Source organism: Drosophila albomicans, chromosome X (genome assembly GCF_009650485.2).
Source record: "Drosophila albomicans strain 15112-1751.03 chromosome X, ASM965048v2, whole genome shotgun sequence".
NCBI lineage: Eukaryota > Metazoa > Arthropoda > Insecta > Diptera > Drosophilidae > Drosophila > Drosophila albomicans.
Genome location: NC_047627.2, coordinates 27,544,144 through 27,568,535, shown reverse-complemented (window position 1 = coordinate 27,568,535; position 24,392 = coordinate 27,544,144). Strand labels below are relative to the sequence as shown.

Here is a 24,392-nt window from a genome sequence, read left to right as displayed (position 1 = left end):
TAAATACTTTTTTATAAGGGAAAAATGAGGTCATAACTGCTTTGGCTGGCATTATGGTAGATTTTGTACTCTATGGTATATTTTGAATGTAGTAGATTAATATACTAAATATATACTGCAATAGGGTCTTAATTGTTTTGGCTTACAATCTGGTGTATTTTGCACTCTTTAGTATATTTTGAATGTAGTAGTATATCGATATACTAAATAAATACTTTTTTATAAGGGAAAAATGAGGTCATAACTGCTTTGGCTGGCATTATGGTAGATTTTGTACTCTATGGTATATTTTAAATGCAGTAGTAGATTAATATACTAAATATATACTTTTGTATGGTAAACAAAACTTACTGCATTAAGGTCCTAACTTATTTGGCTGACAATCTGGTATATTTTGCAGTATATTTGGAATGTATTACTGTATCAATATACCAAATATAGTGTTCGACATATTTTAGTATTTTTGTGGTATATTTTATTAGTCTTACGCACTGTTTTGCTCCTAATCAAAATGAATAGCGCATCTCTCATAGTTGAGCACACTCGACTGTAGCTTTCTTATTTCTTTTATTTGATTTTAACTTACCAATTTTAAAGCGTTCATATTTATTTCATCTAAATCTCAAACCATATTCAAATAAAAACGCTTTTCTTTGTAGTTTACATTGTTTTATGCTTTATTTCGGCTCAAAAAAAATCGGTTCTCTTTTTTGTGTTTTTTTTTTTCGTTTTTAAATATATTTTTTTTTTGTTTTTTAATTTAATTTTTTTCGTTTTCGTTTCATATTTTACGATTTGAATTTGGCTGACAATTGAGGTGTTGCATTGTGCATTACATTGTACCGTATTTATTTATGCCTGATTTGATGTTGTTGTTGTTGTTGTTATTATGAAATATGCATTTTATGTACATATCATTCTTTATTAAATTCAAGTTGTTGCTTTTGTTATTTTTGCTGAGAATTTTGCTTGCCACCGTTTGTGGCATGTTTGTTTTTACTACACATTACCAAATACTTGAAAATACATTTATATAGTTTTTTTTTTTTCAATTTTTGTTTTTTTTTTGCTTTTGTTTGGAAGAAAATTTGTTATACATATGGAAAATGATAATTGAAGAAGATTTGCCAAATGTTTTTCTGCTCATTTTCATTCATTTTCATTTTCATATTCGATTTCGATTTAGTTGAAAGTTTTTTTTCTTTTGCACTACAAAAAAATGTGAGTTCGTTTGGCAGATTCTAATTTTTGTTGCATCTGGCTTTTCGATAATGTAAAAATGTACAAATACACTCATGCATTTATTCACACACTCACTCACACACACACACATACATACACACATACACATTACGCCGACTAGAAGCTGAAATCGGAATGTAAATTCGAATTGCCCATAGCCAGGTGTTTGAGAGGTACACGGTTCCTTGTTCATAGTTACTGTCGTATTATTGTTAATTGTTTGTTGTTGTAATTTGTAATTTGTAGTTGCAGTTGTAATTGTAATTGTAATTCGAAATTTGTCAAAGGAGATGCTCTTTAAACTAGTTGTAAGAAGTATTTTCTTTGTCTGGATGCAAACCTTGGCAGCATTTCTATTTGCAACAAGTCTAACTGAGTTAGCTTAGGTTACAACAACTTGATATCATTATTTTTTTTGATACGATCTGCAAAGGTTCCATCGCTTCGGTTCGCTCCGAAGTTCTCTTCATAACTCTTAATTTCACTTGGTGCTTTGAAAATTGATTTAGTTGTGTGTTGCAAATTTCTTTTCTTCAATTTATTTTCCATTTTTGATGTGTATAGTATATATATAATTATGGGCATAATTTTTGCATAAATTACGCATTTGTTTTATAATAATTAATTGCTAAAATTTAACATGTAGTTGCTACATAATTTCAATATGTTTCGCTTTTCAATTCGGAAAATAATCTGAACAAAATTCGCCTGCTTTCAATATTGCTTCATTGAATTTCAAGAAAAGAAACGTAAACAAATTGCAGTCGCAGATGATCGACTAGCCGATACCCGGTAGCCAATAGTCAAGTAGTTTTTTCTTTAATTTCGATGGTGATAAATATTTCGGACGCGAAAGATAAAAGATATATACACAAAATCGACTTTTTTTTGGCTACACCGAGTATTAAAGAACAGAAACCGAAATAAATTGAGTATCGCTTAAATCATGTTGCAATTTTTTGTGTTTTTTTTTTCTTTTTTGTTTTCAAATTTTAAATTTATTAATAATTTGTAATTAGTTTTCGTTGTTGAAATAGATGCACAACTACAACTGCTACATTTAAGAATTGATAAACATTTTTCATCAGGATAGAGGAGGGAGGGAGACGTGGGTTGTGTTAAGAGGGGCGGGGGGAAGGATAGTTGAGGGCCACGCCCAGTGACACGCCCCGTTGTCATATGTGTGCAACAATTTGTGTTTGGCCAAAATGTGTGTTTTTTTTTTATGAATTCTTTAATAATTAATCAAATTTAAACCGATGACAACTCGAGGGCGGGACGGGGGCGGGCACCGAGTAAATTGTTACTTTGAATGTATGTATATAATATGTGTATAATATAATATATATATATATATAATGTTTATATATAAATGTGTTGTATTTGTTGTTGTTGTATATATAAACAATTAAATTTAATGTACATTTAATTTAACTTTGTTCGCAATTCGTATAAATCGTTATTTGTTTTAGTTTTACGTATAATTAGTTGCCATTCGTGAGAGATATACTAGTCCATATCTTTATATATATACTCTATATAGTTGATATATATATAGTGTGTTCTATGCTTGACTTTGTGTTGCATCGTTTTGTTTTCTTTAGTTATTGTTAACGAGGTAGTTGCTTGAGCTGCAGTTGATTTACTGTTACTTTCTCTCTCTCTCTCTTTCTTTATCTTTCTCTCTTTGTTTTATTATCCCCTTCTCTTGCTTCTTTTCTGAGGTAATCGTCAAACATTTGCTTACATTTATAGTTGCTATACATATATATATATATATTTATAAAAAAAAAAATTATTGTATATAGTATAATTTTTAAATATATTCTCGCGATTTCTGCAATTTGTCGCAATTTAAGTTGCCACAGTTTTTCTTTTTCTTTATCTTTTTAGCTTGGTATTGCACAGTTTTTAAAAAAATCAAATTGAACTAAAATTATTGCCATTCTGCTGTTTGTTCAGTTTCGATTTAACCTTTGCTATTTACGCTTAATTATTGCATTAATTTGCTCCAAAAATGATATGCACTATGTTGATATAGGTCTTTTCTATATAGTTTTTTGCTTGACAAATAAACGTACATACAAATTATATATATGTTATGTATATATAAGAAAAAAAAAACCACAAACATTCATACACATACACATTTTATATGTACATTGCACTTTTTTGCTATTAATTCACTGTGTCCGTTATTTTGGGGTTGTTCTAAATTTAGCACAGTTTTAGTACACAATATTTGCTATTCGTTCACTGTGTCTCTTTTCAGTTGTCCTAAATTTAGCACAGTTTTAGTACACACTTTTCTTTGGGGTTGTTCTAAATTTAGCACAGTTTTAGTACACACGTTTTGCCAATAATTTACTGTGTTTGCTCTAAATTTAGCACAGTTTTAGTACAAACTTTTTGCTATTAATTCACTGTGTTTCCTTGGGGTTGTTCTAAATTCAGCACAGTTTTTAGTACACTCATTAATAGTATTGCTGTTGTACCTAATATCGTATTTACTTGAGAACATATGAGACTCAACTCAATTCAAACAATTGTTTGCACTTTAAAGATATGTTCTAAATTTAGTACTGCTTCAACAAATACTTGATGTTGTCAAAGCTTCTTTTCGTTTGTTAAACATATTAAATTTAGAATACATATGTGCTGTTCTATGTAGTAAAATTCCCTGTTATTTAAACTTTTTGTTTTGCGACTGTACTAAATATATTTAGTGCGTGTACTAAATGTGCTGCTTAAACTAAAAACTGAAACATTGATGCCTGTAATGTATTTATTTTTTGTTTTTGTTTCTTTTTTTTTTTTTTTTTTTGCTAACTTGCTGGCACATTTAACACATATACTTGTGAGGGGGGAAAAGAGGGGAAGAGTTGGGAATACTTAGGGTTAGGGGGAAGATGATTGTTTAGTTTAAAAACTATTCGATAAATATTTGTGTATGCAATACATACGCATTATTCATTAGTTAGTAGTAAGGTTTTTTTGTTTTGTTTTGTGTATAATTAATATAATTCGAATCGCCCCTGGTGCTTTGTGCCGAAATATTCAATTCAATTTAAATTTTGAGCCGTCTTTGGGCATTGTAATTGTTGCTTCTCTCTCTCGAATGATGTTGGTTATGATTTTGATATTGATATTGCTGATGATGCTGCTCATGATGTTGTTGTTGCTGCTGTTGTTGGTATTGGTATTGACGCTTCGTTGTTGACCAGCTTGCTGCTGCAATATGGAAAGAGAAAGAAAGAAAGAGGGAGAGAGAGAGAGAGAGAAAGATTAATGCAAATGTTTTGCCAGTAATTATCAAACATTGCCCACAGATGCCCGCTAATTAGTCAATGTCCAAAATTGGGAGGGGAGAATTGTCGTTGTCGAAGTCAGAGTCCGAATCCGAATCAGAATCAGTTTCAAAATCAGAGTCGTTGTCTCGGTCTCAGTCTCTGTCTCTGTCGCTGTCTCCGTTTCTGTCGCTGTTTCTCAGAGTCTCAGATCGAAGTTCTCACTCTGAGTGTTCTCAACGCAGCTGGCACAAGGCGAATGTAAAAATCTCGTTGTACACAAAAGAAATACAATAAATAAATCTTTAATCCAATTATAGCTCATTATGCTCTATGCACACACACGCACACACACATAGAGCGTATATATGTATGTGTGTGTGTGTGTGTGCTAGAATTATTAGCTTAGGTTAAGGCAAACGCCATAATCTGATATCTATAAGATGTCTTTCTTCTACAGTTTCAGCGTAATTCTTATAATTCCTATAATTCTCATCTGCTCACTGTTGCTGTTGTTGTTGTTGCTGTTGCTGCTGTTGCTGATGGCCCACAATCTAAGCACTACAACAGCAACAACCAATGAACCAACAACAACAACAACCAGCAAAGGCGATACGCCTTTTTTATACCCGCTACCCATAGGGTAGAAGGGTATTATAACTTTGTGCCGACAGGAAATGTATGTAACAGGTAAAAGGAGGCATCTCCGACCCTATAAAGTATATATATTCTTGATCAGCGTCAACAGCCGAGACGATCTAGCCATGTCCGTCTGTCCGTCTGTGTGTCTGTCCGTCTGTGTGTCCGTCCGTCTGTCCGTATGAACACCTAGATCTCAGAGACTATAAGAGATAGAGCTCTAATTTTTTTCGACAGCATTTGTTATGTTTGCACGCAGATCAAGTTTGTTTCAAATTTTTGCCACGCCCACTTCCGCCCCGCAAATCAAAAAAAATCGAATAACAAGCGTAATTTTAAAGCTAGAGTTGCGAATTTTGCTATATATAATAATAACTATAGTAGTTATGATTCCTGAAAATTTGGTTGCGATCAGATAAAAATTGTCGAAGTAATTAAAGAAATACTTTTGTATGGGCAAAAACGCCTACTTACTAGGGGTCTGAGTTGCTTTGGCTGACAATCTGGTATATTATGCCGTCTATGGTATATTTTGAATGCGGTACTATATCGATATACCACATATACCATTCGGTATATTTTTAGTATTTTTGCAGTGTATTTGGTATATTTTGAGAATAATACCGCAAAATATATTGCTTTTATTCAAAATGGGTAGCGGGTATCTCACATTCGAGTACACTCGACTGTAGCTTTCTTACTTGTTTCATTTTCAATTCGTTTTTGTCTAATTTCGGTTATCCGCGTCTTCGGTGGCTCTGCTTTGCCCTGCATCTGTGTGTCGTATGTGTGCCATGCCTTACACTGCACGAAATAGTTTAGTGTGTGTGTGTACTGTAATCATTGTTAATAAGGATCAATGCAATAAAAGTCACAGGCTATTATAACAGATATAATTGGAATGTATAACGTCTTAAACTAGGATACATACAAGATGTATATGACAGTTATCACAGTGCTGTATAACAGTCGAATATCAGTGTACTGTAGTATCTGGCAGTCTTATTTTAGATTTCAAACGAATATACAAAATATTAAAATAAATTTTAATAGTTATCAGTTTATCTGTTATTCTCCCATAATAATTAAACCAAACAATTGAATAAAGCAAGCTACGAAGCTGCAAAGCGAATTACAAAATAACGTATAACAGTTATTAATAATATGTATAACAGTGACCTGACAGCCATATATAACAGTTATATAAGTGGTGTCTAGCAGTCGCTTTATAATGCAGTGTATAACAGTCGTATAAAGATCAATAACATTGCATGAGATTTCAGAATATTTGGTGTAATGTATAAAAATTAAAATTGGCACGTATAACAGTCGTATATAACAGTATAATAGTCGTATATAACAGCTATCGAAGTGGTATTATGTAGTCTAATTTGCAATTGCAATATATAATAGTTATAACAGTAACAGATAAGTATAACAGTTTGGACATATAACAGTGACATAATAATCCTATATAACAGATATAGTAGTGGTATCGTGTAATCGTATGTCAATGCAAATTGTGAATGATAAATAATATTGCATATCACAGTTATGCCAGTTTTTCTGTTATACTGCCATGAATAATTACACCAAACTCATTCCTAATTTATACAGAGTTAAAGAAGACCTCATCATGTAGAATACACTGCCAGAAAATAGGAATGAGATGTATAACAGCTTCTTAATACTGTTATACATGTCATCCCCAATTTCTTGCAGTGTACTCTATATTACTCAACTCTTAACTCTCAACTATCATAGTAGAAGCAAGGCTTTCAGTTTCGCTATTGAACGACTGTCGCATGCGCTGTACAGTGAACACTTGTTAAGGCGACTGCTCTCAACTGATGTGCATGAGTTGGTCTGCTGTAGCGCACAGCAGACGCTGAGTGACAAGCACGCCACGCTTCAATGCAGTCCGGTCAGCGGCATCAACGTGATCAACGTGGATCAACGTGAGCGTGATCATCAATGTGGATGATCTTTTTGTCATTGTGGCGTGTGAAATTATGAAATTATTGAATGTGCTCTCGTTCTCTCTTTGTCTCTCTCTCTCTCTCTACTCTACTTTTCTATTGTTATAATACACATAATATCGTTGAAATTCTTGGAATTATATCGAAATCTGTTGCCAACTTCAAGTTTTCTAATTTGACTTGAAAAATTTGAGTTTTTTTTGTTTTGGCTGCTTTTCGTGTTACATTTCGCGTCTTGTAGCCCTGGGGTCGCTCCCCATTTGTACGCAGCAGCAGCAGCTGTTGTTGTTGTTGTTGTTGTTGCTGTTGTTGTCGCTGCTTCATTTAATCTGCAGCGCATCAGCAATTAGCGGAAACTCGTCATAAAAAACAAGCAGCGCACAGCACAAAATCGGATAAAGCGCCGACAGCAACAACAACTACAAAACTTTAGCCTAAACTTTTTTTTTGTTTTTTTGTAAATTTTTTTTTTTTTTTTATTTATTTTCAACTCGTTTCGCTCGCCTCTCGGCTCTAAGATTTATTTCGCTTTACTTCGGTGTTGCTGCTGCTGTTGTTGTTGTTGTTTTTCTTGTGATTGTGAGACAAAAATTTCTGTTGAATTGGAATTAGGACACACATGAAATAATAACAACAAAACAAGCCAAATGTAGCAACAATTTCTGGGCAGCAACAACAACATTAAATGTTCGCTGTGGCGCAGCTGTGCGCCATTTGACGCTCCTTCTTGCCAACACACACACACACACACACATACATATTTTTAATAGCCATACATACATATGTATATATATATGTATATATATATTTATATTGTATGTACAAAGCCGCAAAGCCTTGCAGCCTGTATGCTTATTTTATTTATGTTTTGCTGCTCTTCTTCGTTATGCTTCACGAAGAAGCAAAGCAAAGCCAACAAGTTCGTTGCCTAAGTCTTTTGTTTCAGACACTCCACGATTGGATTTGCATTTTTGTGGGTGGCAAATTAATTAATAACAATTTCAAATACACACACACAGCTGCGTGCTTACGTAATGCAATAATGTCCATGCTGAGAGTGCAGTTGGTTTTTCTTTTTTTTTTTCTCTTATTTTTTTTGGGGTATGTTTCGGGACACGCCCAAAACAAATTATACTTGATTCTCGGTCGGTGCGAGATCAATGGCTCGCTGCTTGCTGCTTGTAATTAGCGTTGTGATTGATCCCAACATTTGGCATTGCAATGCGCAGAGATGATTATGATTCTATTAAATGGTCAAGCGGGGGTAATAGCTTTAGCTTTAGCTTTACCTCGGAATTACTTAGACATCATAAGCTGATTCATCGTTTGGAACAATTGCAGAAATTTGGATTTTATTCTATTGAATTCGATTAACTCAATTCATTGAGAATATTCTAGCAACATTCAAGAGCATCCTAGAATAAATGTATTGTCTTCTTTTTTAGCATTCCTATTAAGTAACATATTTATTCTACACTCTTTCTTCTAGATTTTTCTAGTATACTATTTCATAGTATGCATAAGATTTAATTCATTCGCAAAAATTGTTTTTAGCTTGAAAATATTGCGCGGATTAAATCCTGAAAGCAATCCAAGTATTAGGATTTTAGCATTTAGTATATAAACATACTAAGAACATTGAAATTTCTCTTTCAATGTAAATATTAGTATTTTAGTATAGTAAACATACTAAATAAACTTACTATTTAGTATATACTCATTCTATTACTAAAACCTGTATTAGGATTTTAGCATTTAGTATATAAACATACTAAGAACATTGAAATTTCTCTTTCAATGTAAATATTAGTATTTTAGTATTTAGTTTAAACACGTACTATATACTAAATATACTAAGTAAACATAATTTTTAGTATATACTCATACTATTACTAAAACTTGTATGCTAAGCCTGAAAGTCTCTATTTAAGCGACTAATTTAAGTATTAGTATTTCAGTATTTTATTATTTAGTATATACACATACTATTATAAGTAGATGTATATGTAATATTGGTATTTTAGTATTGTATTATTTAGTGTTTAGTATATACATATACTATTTTAAGTGGATATCAATCTTTAGCAAAGGGACTGAATGCCACAATTTGAGTGACTAATATAAGTATTAGTATTTGAATATTTAGTATATAAATATACTATTTCATGAATATGCCAATCTTTAGCAATGAGTTAAATAGCTTTGGAATTAAGTTTGAAAAATTGCTGTCTATATATTTATCTGGTCAAATTGCATATAATATTCTATAAAGTATTTTATAATCCAATTCCTAAGTGCTTCGGCTATAACTGTACAATATAGTATAATGATGCAACTCAGTTTGGTAATTTTATGACGAAGAGATTTTGCAGGAATCGCACATAAAAGATTCGTATGCTTAAAACAGAAATTATTTTGCAATCGCAGTCACAATTAGGGAAGACACAAAAGAGGAATAAGAACAGTGATTGTGCACAGAGAGAATGAGGGAGAATGTCTAAGGGAGAAAGAGCGAGAGAGAGAGAGGGAAAAGGAGAAGACGAGGAGACACAACTTGAACAGGCGTTGGCAGATGCTCAAGATACAAAACTCAAGATGATGTTGTTGCTGCTGCTGTTGCTGTGCGATGATGACGATGATGATGATGATGATGATGCAGCATGGCGGCGGTTGTTATAGCTCTTACGCTTACTGTTTACTGCTTTTGCTCTCGGTTCCATTCGAAATAAACGAAAAAAATAAGGGGAATAAAAACAAATCACAAATATCTAACGCTATTTTCGGGGGTTGGAATTTTTCTAAGCGCGGCAAACAGCAGCGAGAGATTTTCTCAAAAAGCCAACCTCAAAATAAAAGGCTAAGACTCTGTGTCTGTGTGTGTGTGTGTATCTACATTTAATAGACAACACAATATAAGCATCAGGATGCTGTCAAATGCTTGGTAATTAAAATACACACACACACACGCACAAAAAAGAAACAGCTGAAAGCGTTGAGGAAAATTAACAGTTTTCATTGGAAAATCTAGGCTAAAAGGTTGACAGTTGTTTTTTTCTTTTTGTTGTATTTTTGGAGTTGTGGGAGGGTTTGCAATACTTTTGCCAGCTCATTTGATTGAGTTTTTGTGTTCGATGTCAGTCGCAATTTGAACATGTTTTTACTTATTATTATAACTCTCCTTTTTTTTTGGACTAACTAATTTGCGCGTAATGTGTGCGGCAACATGGGTTAATCAGAGCTGTCAAGCAGCTTGAAGCCCCGAAAAATGTTGCCCGAAAATGTTTCCACACGAAAAATTACAAGTATTTTTAGAAAAGAGAAAAATTAGTGAGCAAAAAGGAGACTGAATCTGAAGCTGAGGCTGAGAAAGCACAGTTAGGTTTGTGGCTGGAAAAGGAAGCAAAAGGGGGAGGTTTTGGCCCTGCCCCAAGGAAACAAACAAGAGGAGACAAACAAAGGAATCAGAATGCGAATGCGAAAGAGTAAAGGAGTGAAGGAGGAAACTAAGCACTGACAAAACTCTGATCAATTGAGGCAACTGGGGCAACTGCGATCCTTTCCTGGCATTCATCATATATACAAGTACAAAAAAAAAAAGAACTGCCAAAAACATGAGCAAACACAGAAGAAGGAATGAGAGAGAGAGAGCACAGAGGAAGAGAGGAAGGAAAAGAAGAAGCAAACAGATGAGGCGACTGTTCTATGAGAATGTATGCCACAGATATTTGCACACAACTATAGCTGCACATATATTATATAGTATATATAAAGCCAGAGCTACAACTACAACTACAAATACAAATACAGCAGCAGCTATAGATACAGATACAGATACAGATACAAAAAGCAAGCAAAAGACAAAGCCTGAGCCCCGAAAATTCTCAAGTTTGCTTTAGTCTCGACCACTGTCTCCTCTTCATCTCTCTCTCTATTCCTTTTCTTCCTCTTTGCTGTGTGTTTCTCTCCTTGTGTGTGTTTTTTTGGGTAGTCGAAAAAGGAGCAGCAGATACATGATATAGTCAGAGTGTGGTATATAAAGAGGCAGCAACAACTATGAATCATGGTTAATGTTTTTGTTGTTGCCACACACAAGAGAGCGCAGAGAGAGGGACAGAGATAGAGAGAGAGAGAGGGAGAGAGAGACAAATGATCGTAGCAGCAGCTTGAAAAAGGCAGCAAGGATTACGCACACCGCAAAGAGAGCAATGTGTGTGTGTGTGTCTACTGTCTTTAAGGTATCTACAAGATACACACACACACACACACACACACGGAGTAAGCAAACAATACAAAGGTACACAATTTCTACCTGGGCAGCGACGTCGTCGTCGTCGTCGATCGAAATCTCTGCCTTGCCGAAAAATTAAAATTACAGATGGTTGTTGTTGTTGCTAGTGCTGTCGTTGTTGTTGCTGTTGTTGTTGTTGCTGGATGAGCATATGTACAGGAAACCAGTTTTATGTTCAACAAACAAACCGCGTAAGAAAAACGCACAGCGAGAACAAACGCGGCAGCAACAACAACAGCAACAGCAACAACAACAACATCAGCAACAACAACATTCAGCCAAAGGGCAGAAGCAGCGTCAGCAGCAAGTAGAAATTCACAGATACAGCTACACTGAACGAAAACTATAAGCTAAAGCAGCAAACTAAATTGCAAACAGCTACAGCTTGAACAAAGGTTTAAAACGTTTAACAAAATTGCACTATCAAAGCATAGATTACAAATAAATTTCACCAAAATGTAATTTCAAGCAAATCAAGCAAATTTTGTTTAGAGTACGAAGTTGAATCTTGAACTCTCCATCGAAATATAATAACTTAATTGTTCATTAATGAATTTAATCAGCGCCCATCACCAACATTTACATCGAAAGGCAGTTTTTTATTATCATAAATGCAAGTAAAAAACTACGATTGAGTGTGCTCGACTGTGAGATACCCGCTATCCATTGTGAGTAAAGGCAAATAGTGCGGTATTTATTTGAAAATAAACCAAATATACCGCGAAAATACTGAAAATATACCAAAGACTATTTCAACAAACTAGTGCGGTATTTATTTGAAAATAAACCAAATATACCGCGAAAATACTGAAAATATACCAAAGACTAGTAAAACAAACTAGTGCAGTATTTATTTGAAAATAAACCAAATATACCGCGAAAATACTAAAAATATACCGAAGACTATTAAAGCAAACTAGTGCGGTATTTATTTGAAAATAAACCAAATATACCGCGAAATTACTGAAAATATACCAAAGACTATTACAACAAACTAATGCGGTATTTATTTGAAAATAAACCAAATATACCGCGAAAATACTGAAAATATACCGAAGACTAGTAAAGCAAACTAGTGCGGTATTTATTTGAAAATAATCCAAATATACCGCGAAAATACTGAAAATATTCCGAAGACTATTACAACAAACTAATGCTGTATTAATTTTATAATATACCAAATTGACATACAACAAAAATACTACAAATATATCGAATCCTATTTTAGGTATCTTGATGCGCTTTCAAAATATACCAAAGATTGCTAAATATACCAAAGCAACAAAGATCTATAGTAAGAAGGAATCAAAAGAATTTCTTTAATAACTTCAATCACTTTTATGTGATCGCAACTAAAATATTCAGGAACTATGAAGACTATAGGTAAAAAAAACTTCAAAATTACGTTTGGTATTCAATTTTTATCGATTTGCGATCGAAGAACAATGAGTAAAGCAAAGCGTTCACTTAAAAGTTCCACTTCTCATCCATTGATTATTAGAAGCTAGGACAAATGAGTTACTAATAATATATAGTTAGCTGTTAAGAAAGCAATAAAAGATCGTTTAGTTAAGCCTAACTAATTGCTTTACAGAACTAAATTGATTTGGAGCAGTTTTTCGGTATTTCAGAAATAAATTGTTTGTGAAATTCAAGAAACATTTTCATCTTTTGTCTTGTGACTTCTTTAGCTGCTTGTTAGTGATCGCTAGAAACTTTCTCGCAGTGTACAAACGACAAAGACAACAACGACAAAGACGTTGTGTGTGTGTTATGATGACATAGCCAAAGCCATAGCCAAGAGAAGACAACAACGACGACGCGGCTGTTGCTGTGGCTTCGACTGTTGCTGTTGCTGCTGCTGTTGCTGCCTCTGCCACCGTTGCTGCTGCTGCTGCTGCTGCGTCGTCGTCGTCGTTGGCTTGGGCTCTGCGCATGCGCGCAACTTCAACGTCTTTTTTCGGTTTTTAGTTTTCAGTTTTGGGTTTTTTTTTTCTCTCTTCTTCTGTTTTTTTGGTTGTTTGCGTTTGCGTATCTTTGAGATACACTCGCTGCGACGGCTGCCGCTTGCTGTGGCGCGCACTTTTCGTTCGTTTCATGTACAATTTCGTTTGGCTCTTCTACTTTGTCTTTGTCTTTGTGTATATCTCTTCTTTTTCCATTTTTTGGCTATTTACTGCTGTTCCTTCACACACACACACACATGGACCAGGGGGAGAACATGTGTGCGTGTTATGTTGCTCGTTGCTTTTGCCATTTGCCAGATACATCTACAAGATACTTTGTTGTTGCTAATGATTTGTTATAGTTGTTATTGTTGTTGCTCTGACATTTCTAGTTGCAGCCACAAAAATGTATATCAAGCTGTGTTCCTCAAAGATACCAAAGTATATCAGACACTATACAATAGTATCTCCTTACTGATGCTCATAATACAATGAAAGCCTACAAAAGTATCTCAAGCTGTGCTCCTTACAGTTACGAAAGAACCTCAATCAGCTGCCAATAGTATCTCAAGTCGCGCACAGCTTTATAATTCAAATCTACAAAAGTATCTAACCAAAATCGTCTTCAATCAGCTGCTCAAAGTATCTCAAGCTCGCAACTATCGAAAATACAATGTGAATCTTACAAAAGTATTTCACTAAATCGCCTTCAATCAGCTGCCCAAAAGTATCTTAAACTCTTTACAATGAAAACCCACAAGAATAATTCTCCAACTTGTCTTCAATCAGCTGCTTAAAGTATCTCAAGTAAAACGCACAAAATATTTCACTATTTCGTCTTCAATCATCTGTCAATCAGCTGCTTAAAGTATCTCAAGTAAAACGCACAAAATATTTCACTAATTCGTCTTCAATCAGCTGCTCAATGTATCTCAAGATCGCAAGTATGAAAGCCGATTTTAAATGTTTGCATTAACCTTTAAAAGTATCTCACTAATCAGTCTTCAATCAGCTGCATAAAGTATTTCAAACCTATCAAAAGTATCTCACCAAAATCGCTTTCAATCAGCTGCCCCAAAAGTATCTCAATCATGTGCCAAACTGTGCCAACAGCTTGTGTATGAATATCCTCCAAAAAAAAAAACCGAAAGAAGAAAAGAAGAAATATGGATTGTGTTCTATGCGCTAAAGCAAAGCAAAAAACGGAACCGAAACAGAACTTGCTATTGCTCTGCGCTTATGTACAATACACACACACACACGCACACACACATGCATAGGCATATGCATACATATGTGTGTGTGTTTGTACGTGTCTTTGTGTGTGCGTCTCGTTGTCTTTTCTCTTTGCGTTTGCGTTGCTAAAATTCGCCTTCATTTTGCGGCCTCTCAACAACAAAAAGACAGCCAACGAAATATATTTAAACACACGCACGTAATTTCACTGGAACTAGCAACAACAACAGCGACAGCGAACAACAATTTGAAGCATATAAATTTCAACAAAAATAATTAACAAAATTAACGAGAAATCAACGCACGATTGCAATAGTCAAAAGCCAAGAAAACGAACTCCAAATGCGCTTTGCTTCTTTTTTTTAACTTCCAACGAGATCAAATTACAACAAGTAAGAAAGCTACAGTCGAGTGTACTCGACTGTGAGATACCCGCAACCCAAAGCAACTAAGACCCCTAGAAAGTAGGCGTTTTTGCCTATACAAAACTATTTCTTTAATAACATCCACAATTTTTATCTGATCGCAACCAAATTTTCAGGAATCATAACGACTATAGTAATTATTGTATATACCGAAATTCACAACTCTAGCTTTAAAATTATTCGATTTTTTTGATTTGCGGGGGCGGAAGTGGGCGTGGCAAAAATTTGATACAAACTTGATCTGCGTGCAAATATAACAAATGCTGTCGAAAAGAAATTATAGCTCTATATCTTATAGTCTCTGAGATATAGGTGTTTATACGGACGGACGGACAGACGGACATGGCTATATCGTCTCGGCTGTTGACGCTGATCAAGAATATATACACTTTATAGGGTCGGAGATGCCTCATTCTACCTGTTACATACATTTCCAGCCGGCACAAAGTTATAATACCCTTCTACCCTATGGGTAGCGGGTATAAAAAGAAGCCAACCAAAATTCGGATGAATTCGCAAAGACTCTCTAGAGAGAGAGTAGAGTAAGAGTATTTTGTGGCACTAATTATGTTGTAACTACAAGAAGAAAAGAAAAACAAAAGAACCGTAAACTGTAAAAAATACAAATAATATAAAATACAAAAAAAAACGTAAATGAATGAAAATAAAAAGTTGTTGTTTTTGGTTTGAAACATTTTCAATAATTTATTAATGTCGTGTTTCCCTGCTATGTTTTTTCGCTTTTTTTTTGCATGTCTTTGTTTTGTTGTTTTTTTTTGTTTTGTATTGTGGATGGTTTAGTTATGGTCTAGAAATATATCGCTAAATATATATATAGTTAAAAAATTTGTTGCGCTAGTTTACACAAAAAAATAATCAGCAATAAAAATTAGGCATAATTCTTGTTGTCCATTTTGTGTGTGTGTGTGTGTTTTTTGTTTTTTTTTTTTTGTTTCTAGAACTATTCATAAATCTATATCTTTCGTTTAACAATTTGAAGTAAATCATAAAAAACATAAAGCTAATGGCGAATTATTACGATCGGGATTTTTTTCTCTTCTCTTCTCTTTTGCTTTTTGATTTGAGTATTTCGAAAGTGTGTAAATTGTAAATTAATATATGTATATAAATTTTTTATGACATATTCAAATATATTTAAAAAAAAAATAATGTAAAAGAAAACTAAAATTAAGTAAATACAATAAAGGTGCGTTTTTTATTTTTGTTTTGTTGTTTTGTATAAATTAAATTAAAATTATATTCGCATGTGTATCTATATATATAATTGATTCGATTACATATAGAAATACACATGCTAAAAAAAATAATAGTATATATATATATATATATATATGTATGTTTAGTTGTGTTTGTATAAATTATCCCTGATTTTTTGCGTTTGTTTTTCTTTTGTGTGTTTGGACAATTTGGCGTTTTGTAGGCTATAGTTACTATATATAATCAACTATATATCAATTGGCATTGCGTTGCTGCTTTTTTTTTTTAATTTTTGTTTTAATTATTTATATGGCATTTGTTAACATTGATTACAACAACAAACAACAAATAATTATAGGTAAAAATTACAAAAAGAATTAAAACAAAAATCAACTAAAATGTGCTATTTTGTTTTATTCTTTTCTTGAAATCGTTTTTCTTGATTCATTTTCCCTGATCATGTCTATATATATATATGTATATGTGTGTGTGTGTTTGTATGTATGTGTATTTTAAGCGTTTTCTTTTATCATTTATCATATTTTGTCATCGTCTTGAGCTTGAGGTATGCGCGGCTCTTACAAAAAAAAAGTAATTACAATTACGAAAAAAAAAACAAATAAAAATAGTAAAAAAAAAAAATTTGGGATTACAAATAATACATTATAATTAGAATAATTACAAAATACAAAATACAAATACAATTAGAATTAAATTACATTTAATTTAAATTAAATTTGCTGCTACAACAATTAGGAATTTCTCGAACAACCAAAATTCGTGTTGTTTTGTTTTGTTTTTTTTTATGGCAAAATGTTTTGTTTGAGTTTTTTTTGTTTTTTGTTTTTAATTACAGCTGTGCTGAGTGGGCGTGTCTTCAAAGGCGGCGCGCTTTGGCACAACATAAAAAATCTACAATTATTAATTATAACACATAATTTCTACGTAAAACAACCAAATTTATTGCAAGTGCCGCAATAAAAATGCGTTTTGTGTGGACCAACAACAAAATGAGTCAAAAAAAAACAAAAAAAAAAAAAGGGAGCAAGATGCAAACTGAGGATCTTTGGGCCCTTTTTTTTTTGTGGGAGGAATGGAGGAAAGTGGAATTGGAATGGAATTGCGTTGGCACAAAGCGTTGCGCCTTGGAAGACACGTACTGCAACCCTGATGAATGAGTAGCCCTGGCTACTACCCCCCACCCCCGTCCCCCAAAATACAGATTTAATAAATGTCAATATCCTTTTCAATCATGTGAAATTCCTCAGTGAATTCCTCCTCATACTCGTGCTTAATCTCAACAAATTCGTTCTTGATCAACTGATGATCGCCCAGCAACAGTTGCTGCTGCTGTGGTTCGTCTTCTTCGAGCAGACTGTCATCGTCGGCAGCCACAGAGTCTTGTTGCTGCTTCAAGGCAGCAGCCGCAGCAGCCTTCGCTTCGACCAAACGAAAAGCGGCCTTAATGCCGCCAATCGTTGTGCCCGCCACAAGACTTGAGGCTTGCGTTGCGGCCGCAGCCGCAGCAGCTGCGGCAACATTGGCCGCATTCGCTGCGGCTGCAGCGGCCGCTGCCTTTTTACCAACGACCCGTGGCCGCGTGTGCGTCTCGAGATGTTTGCGCAAGTGATCCTTGCGACAGAAACCCTTCTCGCAAATGTCGCACATGTGCTGCTTGAGACCCGTGTGGATCGCTTCGACGTGTCGCCGCAAATCGGTCTTGTGGTGGAATTGCTTCGGACAGAGTTCACACTTGTGCGGTTTGTCCTGGGTGCGATGGCGACCCAAGTGCGTCGTGTAAACGTCTTCGCTTTGGAAACGCTTGCCGCACTTTTGACACCGAAACGGATACTCACCGGAATGAAAGCTCTTGTTGTGCTGCGTCAAATAGCAATTCTTAGTGAACTCCTTGTCGCACTCCAAGCACTTAATCCGACCCGATGGCAGCGTTGTCGAATGCGGCGACGTTGAGCCCACGCTGCTGTAGCGACGTCGTTTGCTTGGCGGCGCCAACGACGACGACGACGATGATGATGATGATGAGGATGTTGCTGCTGCTGCAGCATGGCGACGTTTCTTTGGCAGCACAGCTGCAACTGTTGTGGTTGTCTGTTGTGGTTGTTGTTGTTGTTGTTGCAGCTGCAACTCGAGTTGCTGCTGTTCGAGTTGCTGTTGCTGCTCGAGTTGTTGCTGCTGCAGTTGATATTGCTGCTCGAGTTCGTAGTCCTGTTGCTGCTGTTGTTGTTGCGTAATCAGTGTGACCATATCCATTTCCAATGCGGGCGTTGCACGCGAACTGCTCACAGTGGGCGAGTAGGCGGTGGGCGTGGTTGCCGTTGCAAGCAACGTGAGTGTTGCTGTCGCCGGCGGCAACAATGCCTCCTGCTGAGCATGCAACGCCGTTGTCAGCGTGTGCACCGGCGGCAAATCGCCCTCTTGGGGAGATCGCTGAGCAGCCACCGAATACGGGGAGAGCGGAGCGTAAGGGGCAAACAACGAGGTGGGCATCAGTTGCAACAATTGGCCATCGCTGGTGTAAGCAGTGGTTGCTCCTGCTGCTGTTGCTGCTGCATCATTACCAATAATAGTGTGATAGCTCATTGTGGGCTCCAGCAATGGCGGCAGTTGCTGGTAGCATGGCAGCGTGTTGCTGCTGTTGCTGTTGCTGCTGGTGATGATGTTGTTGTTGCTGCTGCTGCTGATGTTGCTGCTGTTGCTGGTGATGCTGTTGTTGTTGTTGTTGATGCTGTTGTTGTTGTTGTTGCTGCTGCTGCTGCTGATGGTGTTGCTGCTGTGCTGTTGCTGCTGGGGTGGTGGTGTGCTGCTGCTGCTGCTGATGTGCGTATGGTTGCTGGCCATACTGTGATTGCTGCTGTTGTCCAGCAGTTGTTGTTGCTGCTGCTGCTGCTGGGGAGACAGTTGCGGTTGCTCCAGATAATGTTGCTGCTGCTGTTGCTGCTGTTGGACCGTTGCTGGTGGCAACTGCTGCTGCTGCTGCTGCGCTGGCAGCGGCATAGTGGGACATCCCATGTCCATATTGGTGGTGTGCTGCTGCTGCTGCTGCGGCAGCTGCAGCTGCTGCTGCTGGATGGCCATGTGGATGCCCATGGGGATGCCCATGTGGGTGGTGGGCGTGGCCATGTGGATGTGGGGTGGCATGTGGATGGTGCCCATGGTGTGGGTGTGTGTGTGGGTGGTGGCCATGTGGTGGTGGTGGTGGTGGGGGTGGTGCAAGTGGTTGCCCGTGGGCGTGAGCGGCATGGGCGTGGGCGTGGTGATGGGCGTGGGCGTGGTGAGCGGCGTGGGCGTGAGCGGCATGGGCGTGGGCGTGGTGGTAATAATTGGCTGCTGCGGCGGCGTGCTGATGATGCTGCTGCTGCACTGCAGCATATTGCTGTGCTGCTGTTGCATATCCAAAGCCAGCATGTTGTAATCCATTCCCATAGGCGGCAGCAGCGCTCCCATAGGCGGCGGCGGCAGCAGCGGCGTTGTGCGCGAGAAATCCATTGCTTGCTCCAACTGCAGCTGCTGCAGCGGCTGCTGATCCAGGTGGAGTTGCTGCTGTGGTTGCTGATGCAGCGGCTGCAGCAGCTGCTGCTGCGGCAGCGGCGGCAACAGCTGTTGGTGTTGGTGGTAAACCGGCTGGGGGCAAATAGTAAGGGGCGAGTTGCTGCTGCTGCTGCGCGTGCTGCTGCTGTTGCTGTTGCTGTGATACGGCCGCGACAGCAGATATTGCTGCTGCGGATCCACCAGCAAGTGTTGCTGCAGCTGTTGCTCCTGGCGATGCTGCTGCGCCTCCAATTGCTGCAATTCCGCTTCCTCCTCCGCTTCCAGCTCCAATTGCTGCTGTTGTTGCTGCTGCGGATCCATGACCATTGCTGAGTTGTTGCTGTTGCTGTTGCTGTCCTCCATTTGTTCGCTCTTTATAGCTATGACTGTGACTTGTGTTGCTGGCGTTGTGGCTGTTGTTGGTGTTGGGGTTGTTGTTCGGGTGTTGTTGGTTGTTGTTTTGTTCAGCAGGCCCCTCATTTGGGAGGACGGCATTTGTGTGATGTTGTTGTTGTTGTTGTTGATGTTGTTGATTGGGGCGGAGGGACCTGCTAGCCCGTTTGGGTGACCGTTCAAAACGGCTGTAGAAGAGTTGTTGTTGTTGCTGCTGCTGCTATGATTGCTGCTGCTGCTGTTGTTGTTGTTGTTAGCGTGCTGTGGTGAAGCGTTTGTCGTCGATTGCACTTGTTGCATGCCATAGGCGTGATGATAATGATGCCCATTGCTCGCCGCATGATAACCATTGTTGTTTTGCACGAGCAACTGTTGCTGCTGCTGCTGTTGTGCTGCAATGGTGGGCGATGGCGATGCCGAATACTGCGACATGGCGGCGCCCACCTGCTGCACACCCGTCGCCAGACCAACCCCTCCTCCTCCGCCTCCACCATAATCCGGCGGACTACGCGGCGGCTCCGGTGGCTGAACGACAGCAACCGGTTGCGACTCTTGAGCCGCTGTGGCTGCTGCCGTTGCCGCTGCTGCTGCTGCGGCCGCAGCTGCTGCGGCAGCCGCATTACCACGACGACTTGTCTTCGTCACCGGATCCCGCGATGGATGATGATGCGCCGAAATGGGCAATGTGGCCGGATCGGGTTGTCCGCTCGATTTCACCGCATTCTTGTGCAACGTCGTGTTGTAGTGACGCTTCAAATGCCCAGAGCTGGTGAACCACTTGTTGCAGGCGGTGCAATTGTAGGTCTTGGGGCGACGCGCCTCATTCGACTTCCAGGTGGCCGCCTTGGCGGTCAAACTGTTTGCCGGCAGCACCGAACTCGAGCTGGGCGGCTCAAAGCCGCGATACGGCGTTGCGACGCCGTTATCCGGCGCCGTTGTTGTGCTGGGAAACTCCGCCGGACTTGTGGCCACATCACCGGCATTGGTGGGATCAAACGATTTGTCCACATAGTGCTGAGAGTCCGCATACTCGGACTTGATCATCGGATACTCCTGCTTGATGCTGCTCGCCTGATGGTACGGCGATTGCTTTGGCGAGTAGGCGACGCCGTACGGCGATTTTTCGATCAGTGGTTGCATGTACGGCGGCAATCCTTCGGTGCTCGACAGTTGCTGTGGTTGCGCCTGTTCCCAGCTGTGCAAGGCACGCTGTTGCATCGTTTGCATCGAATGCAGAGGATCGGGCAATGCCAACGGCAATCCGGCAACCACAACATCGTGTTGCTGCTGCTGTTGTTGCTGCTGCTGCTGTTGCAACATCTGCTGGTGATAGACCATCTTTTGGGAGTCCAAATCGAGCAGATCACCGCTCGCGGTCACCGCTGCAGCCACCGCATGCGTGGGCGTTGGCATCTCCTCCTTGATGTACGGCGAACTGGCGTAACCGCTGCTGCCGTACGGCGATTCGCCGTGCACATTGGCAATGTGCTCCTGCAGCTCGGACTCGTTGGTCGTCAGTATGCCGCATTTTTTGCACTGCAGCTTGACGCCCGGCGAACTCGGCGCTGCGCTGCCCAACTGCAGATGCGACGACGTCGATGTTGGGCTGCTGCTGCTGACGACACGCGGCGACATCGCTGCCACGGCGGCCGCACTCGATGTGCTAACGGCGGCAACGGTTGCCGCTGTCGATTCATCGACGGCTGTCACAGCTGCCGCTGCGGCTGCCGATGAGGACAGCACTGAGGTTGGTTGTTGCAAGTACGGATGATAGCGCACACTTGCCACCTTGCTGTAATCGATGAAGGGGCTGTATTCGCTTTGATGTTGTTGCTGCTGCTGTTGCTGTTGTTGTTGCTGCTGCTGTTGTTGTTGTTGTTGTTGCTGATAGAATTGCTCGTAGCTGTTGATGTAGCTGTAGCTCTGTTGCTGCTGCTGTGGCTGTTGCATGTCGCCGCCATAGAGGCTGCCATAAAGTTGCTGCTGTTGTGGTTGCTGCTGCTGTTGCTGCTGCTGCTGTGTGTTGCTGGCGTACATGTGATGTGTGGCATATGGCTGGTGCGTTATGCCTGCAGCCTGTTGCTGCTGTTGCTGTTGTGCATCGGCAGACATGAGTCCTTGTTGCTGCTGCTGCTGTTGCTGTTGTTGCTGCTGTGTTGTTGGCTGTGGCGTGCCTGGTTGATTGTCACTGGAATCGGCTGCGGCGCTTATTGTGGCATTCGCATTTGGTGTTGCTGGCGCGCTGTTGCCGCCCGAGCCAGTGCCAGCTGCAACTGTTGCTGCTGCTGCCGCTGTTGTTGTTGTTGTGGTTGTTGCTGCTGCTGCTGATGACGCTGCTGTGCTTGCTGCTGCTGCTGCTGCAGCGGTTGCAGCATCAACTCCACCGCTGCCACCGCCGCTGTCAGTGGCGCTGCTGCTGCTGCTGCTGGAGGCGAGCGCCTCTGCCGCATGCAGTGGCGGCATTTCACTTTTTATGCTCGCCATAAAACGCTACATAAGTCGTCGACGTTGGCGTCTGCGTTGGCGTAGGCGTTGGCGTCGGCGTTGCGCTGCTGCTCATGTGGCCCGCTTTTTCACTTATGTTCTCTTCTCGTTCTCGTTGTTGGTGCAGTTCTGTTTCTTTTTTGTTGTTGTTTTGTTTTAGTTTGTTATTCGTTGGCACTTGGGCCGGCTTCGTTATATTTTGTTTTGTTGTTGTTGTTGTATTGTATTTGGTTTTTGTTTGTTGTATTTGTACTGCAAATATAATATCAATTCATTTTTATTAATTTCAATTTCAACTTTTAGTTTTTTTTCTTAACACACACACACATTTCAATATTTATTGTTTGTTTCTTTTTCATTTTCTTTTTTTTGCATGCACTTTTCTTGCATTTATTGTTTTTGCATGCACTTGAAATTCAGCTCTCTTAAATCAAAAGAGAGCGCAATAACAACGCAAGAGGAAAAAAAAAAACAGAAAAAAACAAATGCAATTGCTGTTGTTGCTGTTGTTACTGTTACACTGTTTTATAGTTTTGTGTATTCTCTCTCTCTCCCACACACATTCACATTCACATACACACAAGTTTAGATGAAAAAAAGTGAATTTGCAATTTACTATATAGCTGATTATGATCAATGTCTATCAATGTTTTTTTTTGTTTTTTCGTCTCATGCGATCGTCAACCGCGCCATGTTGTTTTTGTTGTTGTTGCTTTTGCTTTGCTTACTTTGCTGCGCCTTTTGCTGCTTTGTGCAGTTTTCGTTTTGCTGTTGTTGTAACTTTTTTGCTCTCGATGCTGCCGCTGATCTTCCGCTGCTGCTGTTGCTGCTTCTTCTTCACCGAAACACAAAACAACTGAAGAATAATAACATAAAAAAAAAATACCGAAGAACACTTTTGGACTCTTTCTTTTTGTATTTCGTGTTTGTGTTTTCAACTTTTGCTTTTGGCTTTGATTTCTTTCTTTTTGTTAATTTCGAATTTTGATTTTTTTTTCTTTTTTGTTTTGCCGGTAAGTTTTTTGTTTTACTCTTTGCTTAAATTTTTTTCGCTTTTATACTTCTTTTTTGGTTACCACGATCACTTTTGTCGATTTATTTTTGAGGGGGTTTAAGAACAGAAAAAAAATATATTTTTATGTTTACGAACACAATAGAAAACAATACAAAACGCGTTAATTATACGTAAAACTTTAAAGTTTTTTCTCTTTCGCTTCTCGTTTTTTTTTTTTGTTTTGATTTTTGTTTTAGTCCGAAAAATAGTTTTTTTTGCCGAAAATGTTGCCAAAAATTTGTTGTTTGCCGTATGTTTGGTTTTTGTTTGATGTCGTTTTTTTTTTTTGTTGTTAGTTAAAGAAAATGAAACAAAAAAGGGCGCTAAAAGCTAAAATAGCCGCTCCACACTCCGTTCGCACGTCGCTTCGTCGCTTAATCGCTCTCGCTCGTGTCCTTCTTGCTGCTACGGCGTTCCAAATACAAATGACGGAACGCAATTGTGTTTCCAAATACAAATGACCGACGTGCATGCGGCAGCGGCATTCTGACAGCGGCAGCAGCAGCCGCTGCCGCAGCAGCAGCAACGGGCAGCACACACACATACGCTTACGCACAGGCAGAGGCACACGCACACGCACACGCACACATGTGCGGGCATAGCACAGGCAAGAGCAGCGGCAGAGCGGCAGTGGTTGCTGCCAGCGTCGCTG

The 24,392-nt window shown here is 38.8% G+C and overlaps 1 protein-coding gene across 3 annotated transcripts; it reads right to left on the bottom strand.

Moving 5' to 3' along the window:
- Nucleotides 1-4,124: 4,124 nt before the first annotated feature.
- LOC117565871 (box A-binding factor) lies at nt 4,125-24,183 on the bottom strand. Of its 3 annotated transcripts, none has more exons than XM_052007355.1 (3): nt 23,415-24,183; nt 18,117-22,938; nt 4,125-4,473 (listed from the first exon to the last, which is right to left on the bottom strand). In XM_052007355.1, exons 2-3 carry the CDS (start codon nt 22,684-22,686, stop codon nt 4,310-4,312), a joined length of 4,734 nt encoding a protein of 1,577 aa, XP_051863315.1. In that variant the 5' UTR covers nt 22,687-22,938; nt 23,415-24,183; the 3' UTR covers nt 4,125-4,309. The 3 variants fall into 3 exon arrangements, with proteins under 3 accessions (XP_051863315.1, XP_051863316.1, XP_051863313.1); XM_052007356.1 differs by having other exon boundaries at nt 4,125-4,470; XM_052007353.1 differs by lacking the exon at nt 4,125-4,473 and having other exon boundaries at nt 15,773-22,938.
- Nucleotides 24,184-24,392: the final 209 nt, after the last annotated feature.

Bases quoted from the DNA above. Each gene is read 5' to 3' on its own strand.
- LOC117565871 (XM_052007353.1), bottom strand. From the start codon at position 22,686: ATGGCGAGCATAAAAAGTGAAATGCCGCCACTGCATGCGGCAGAGGCG.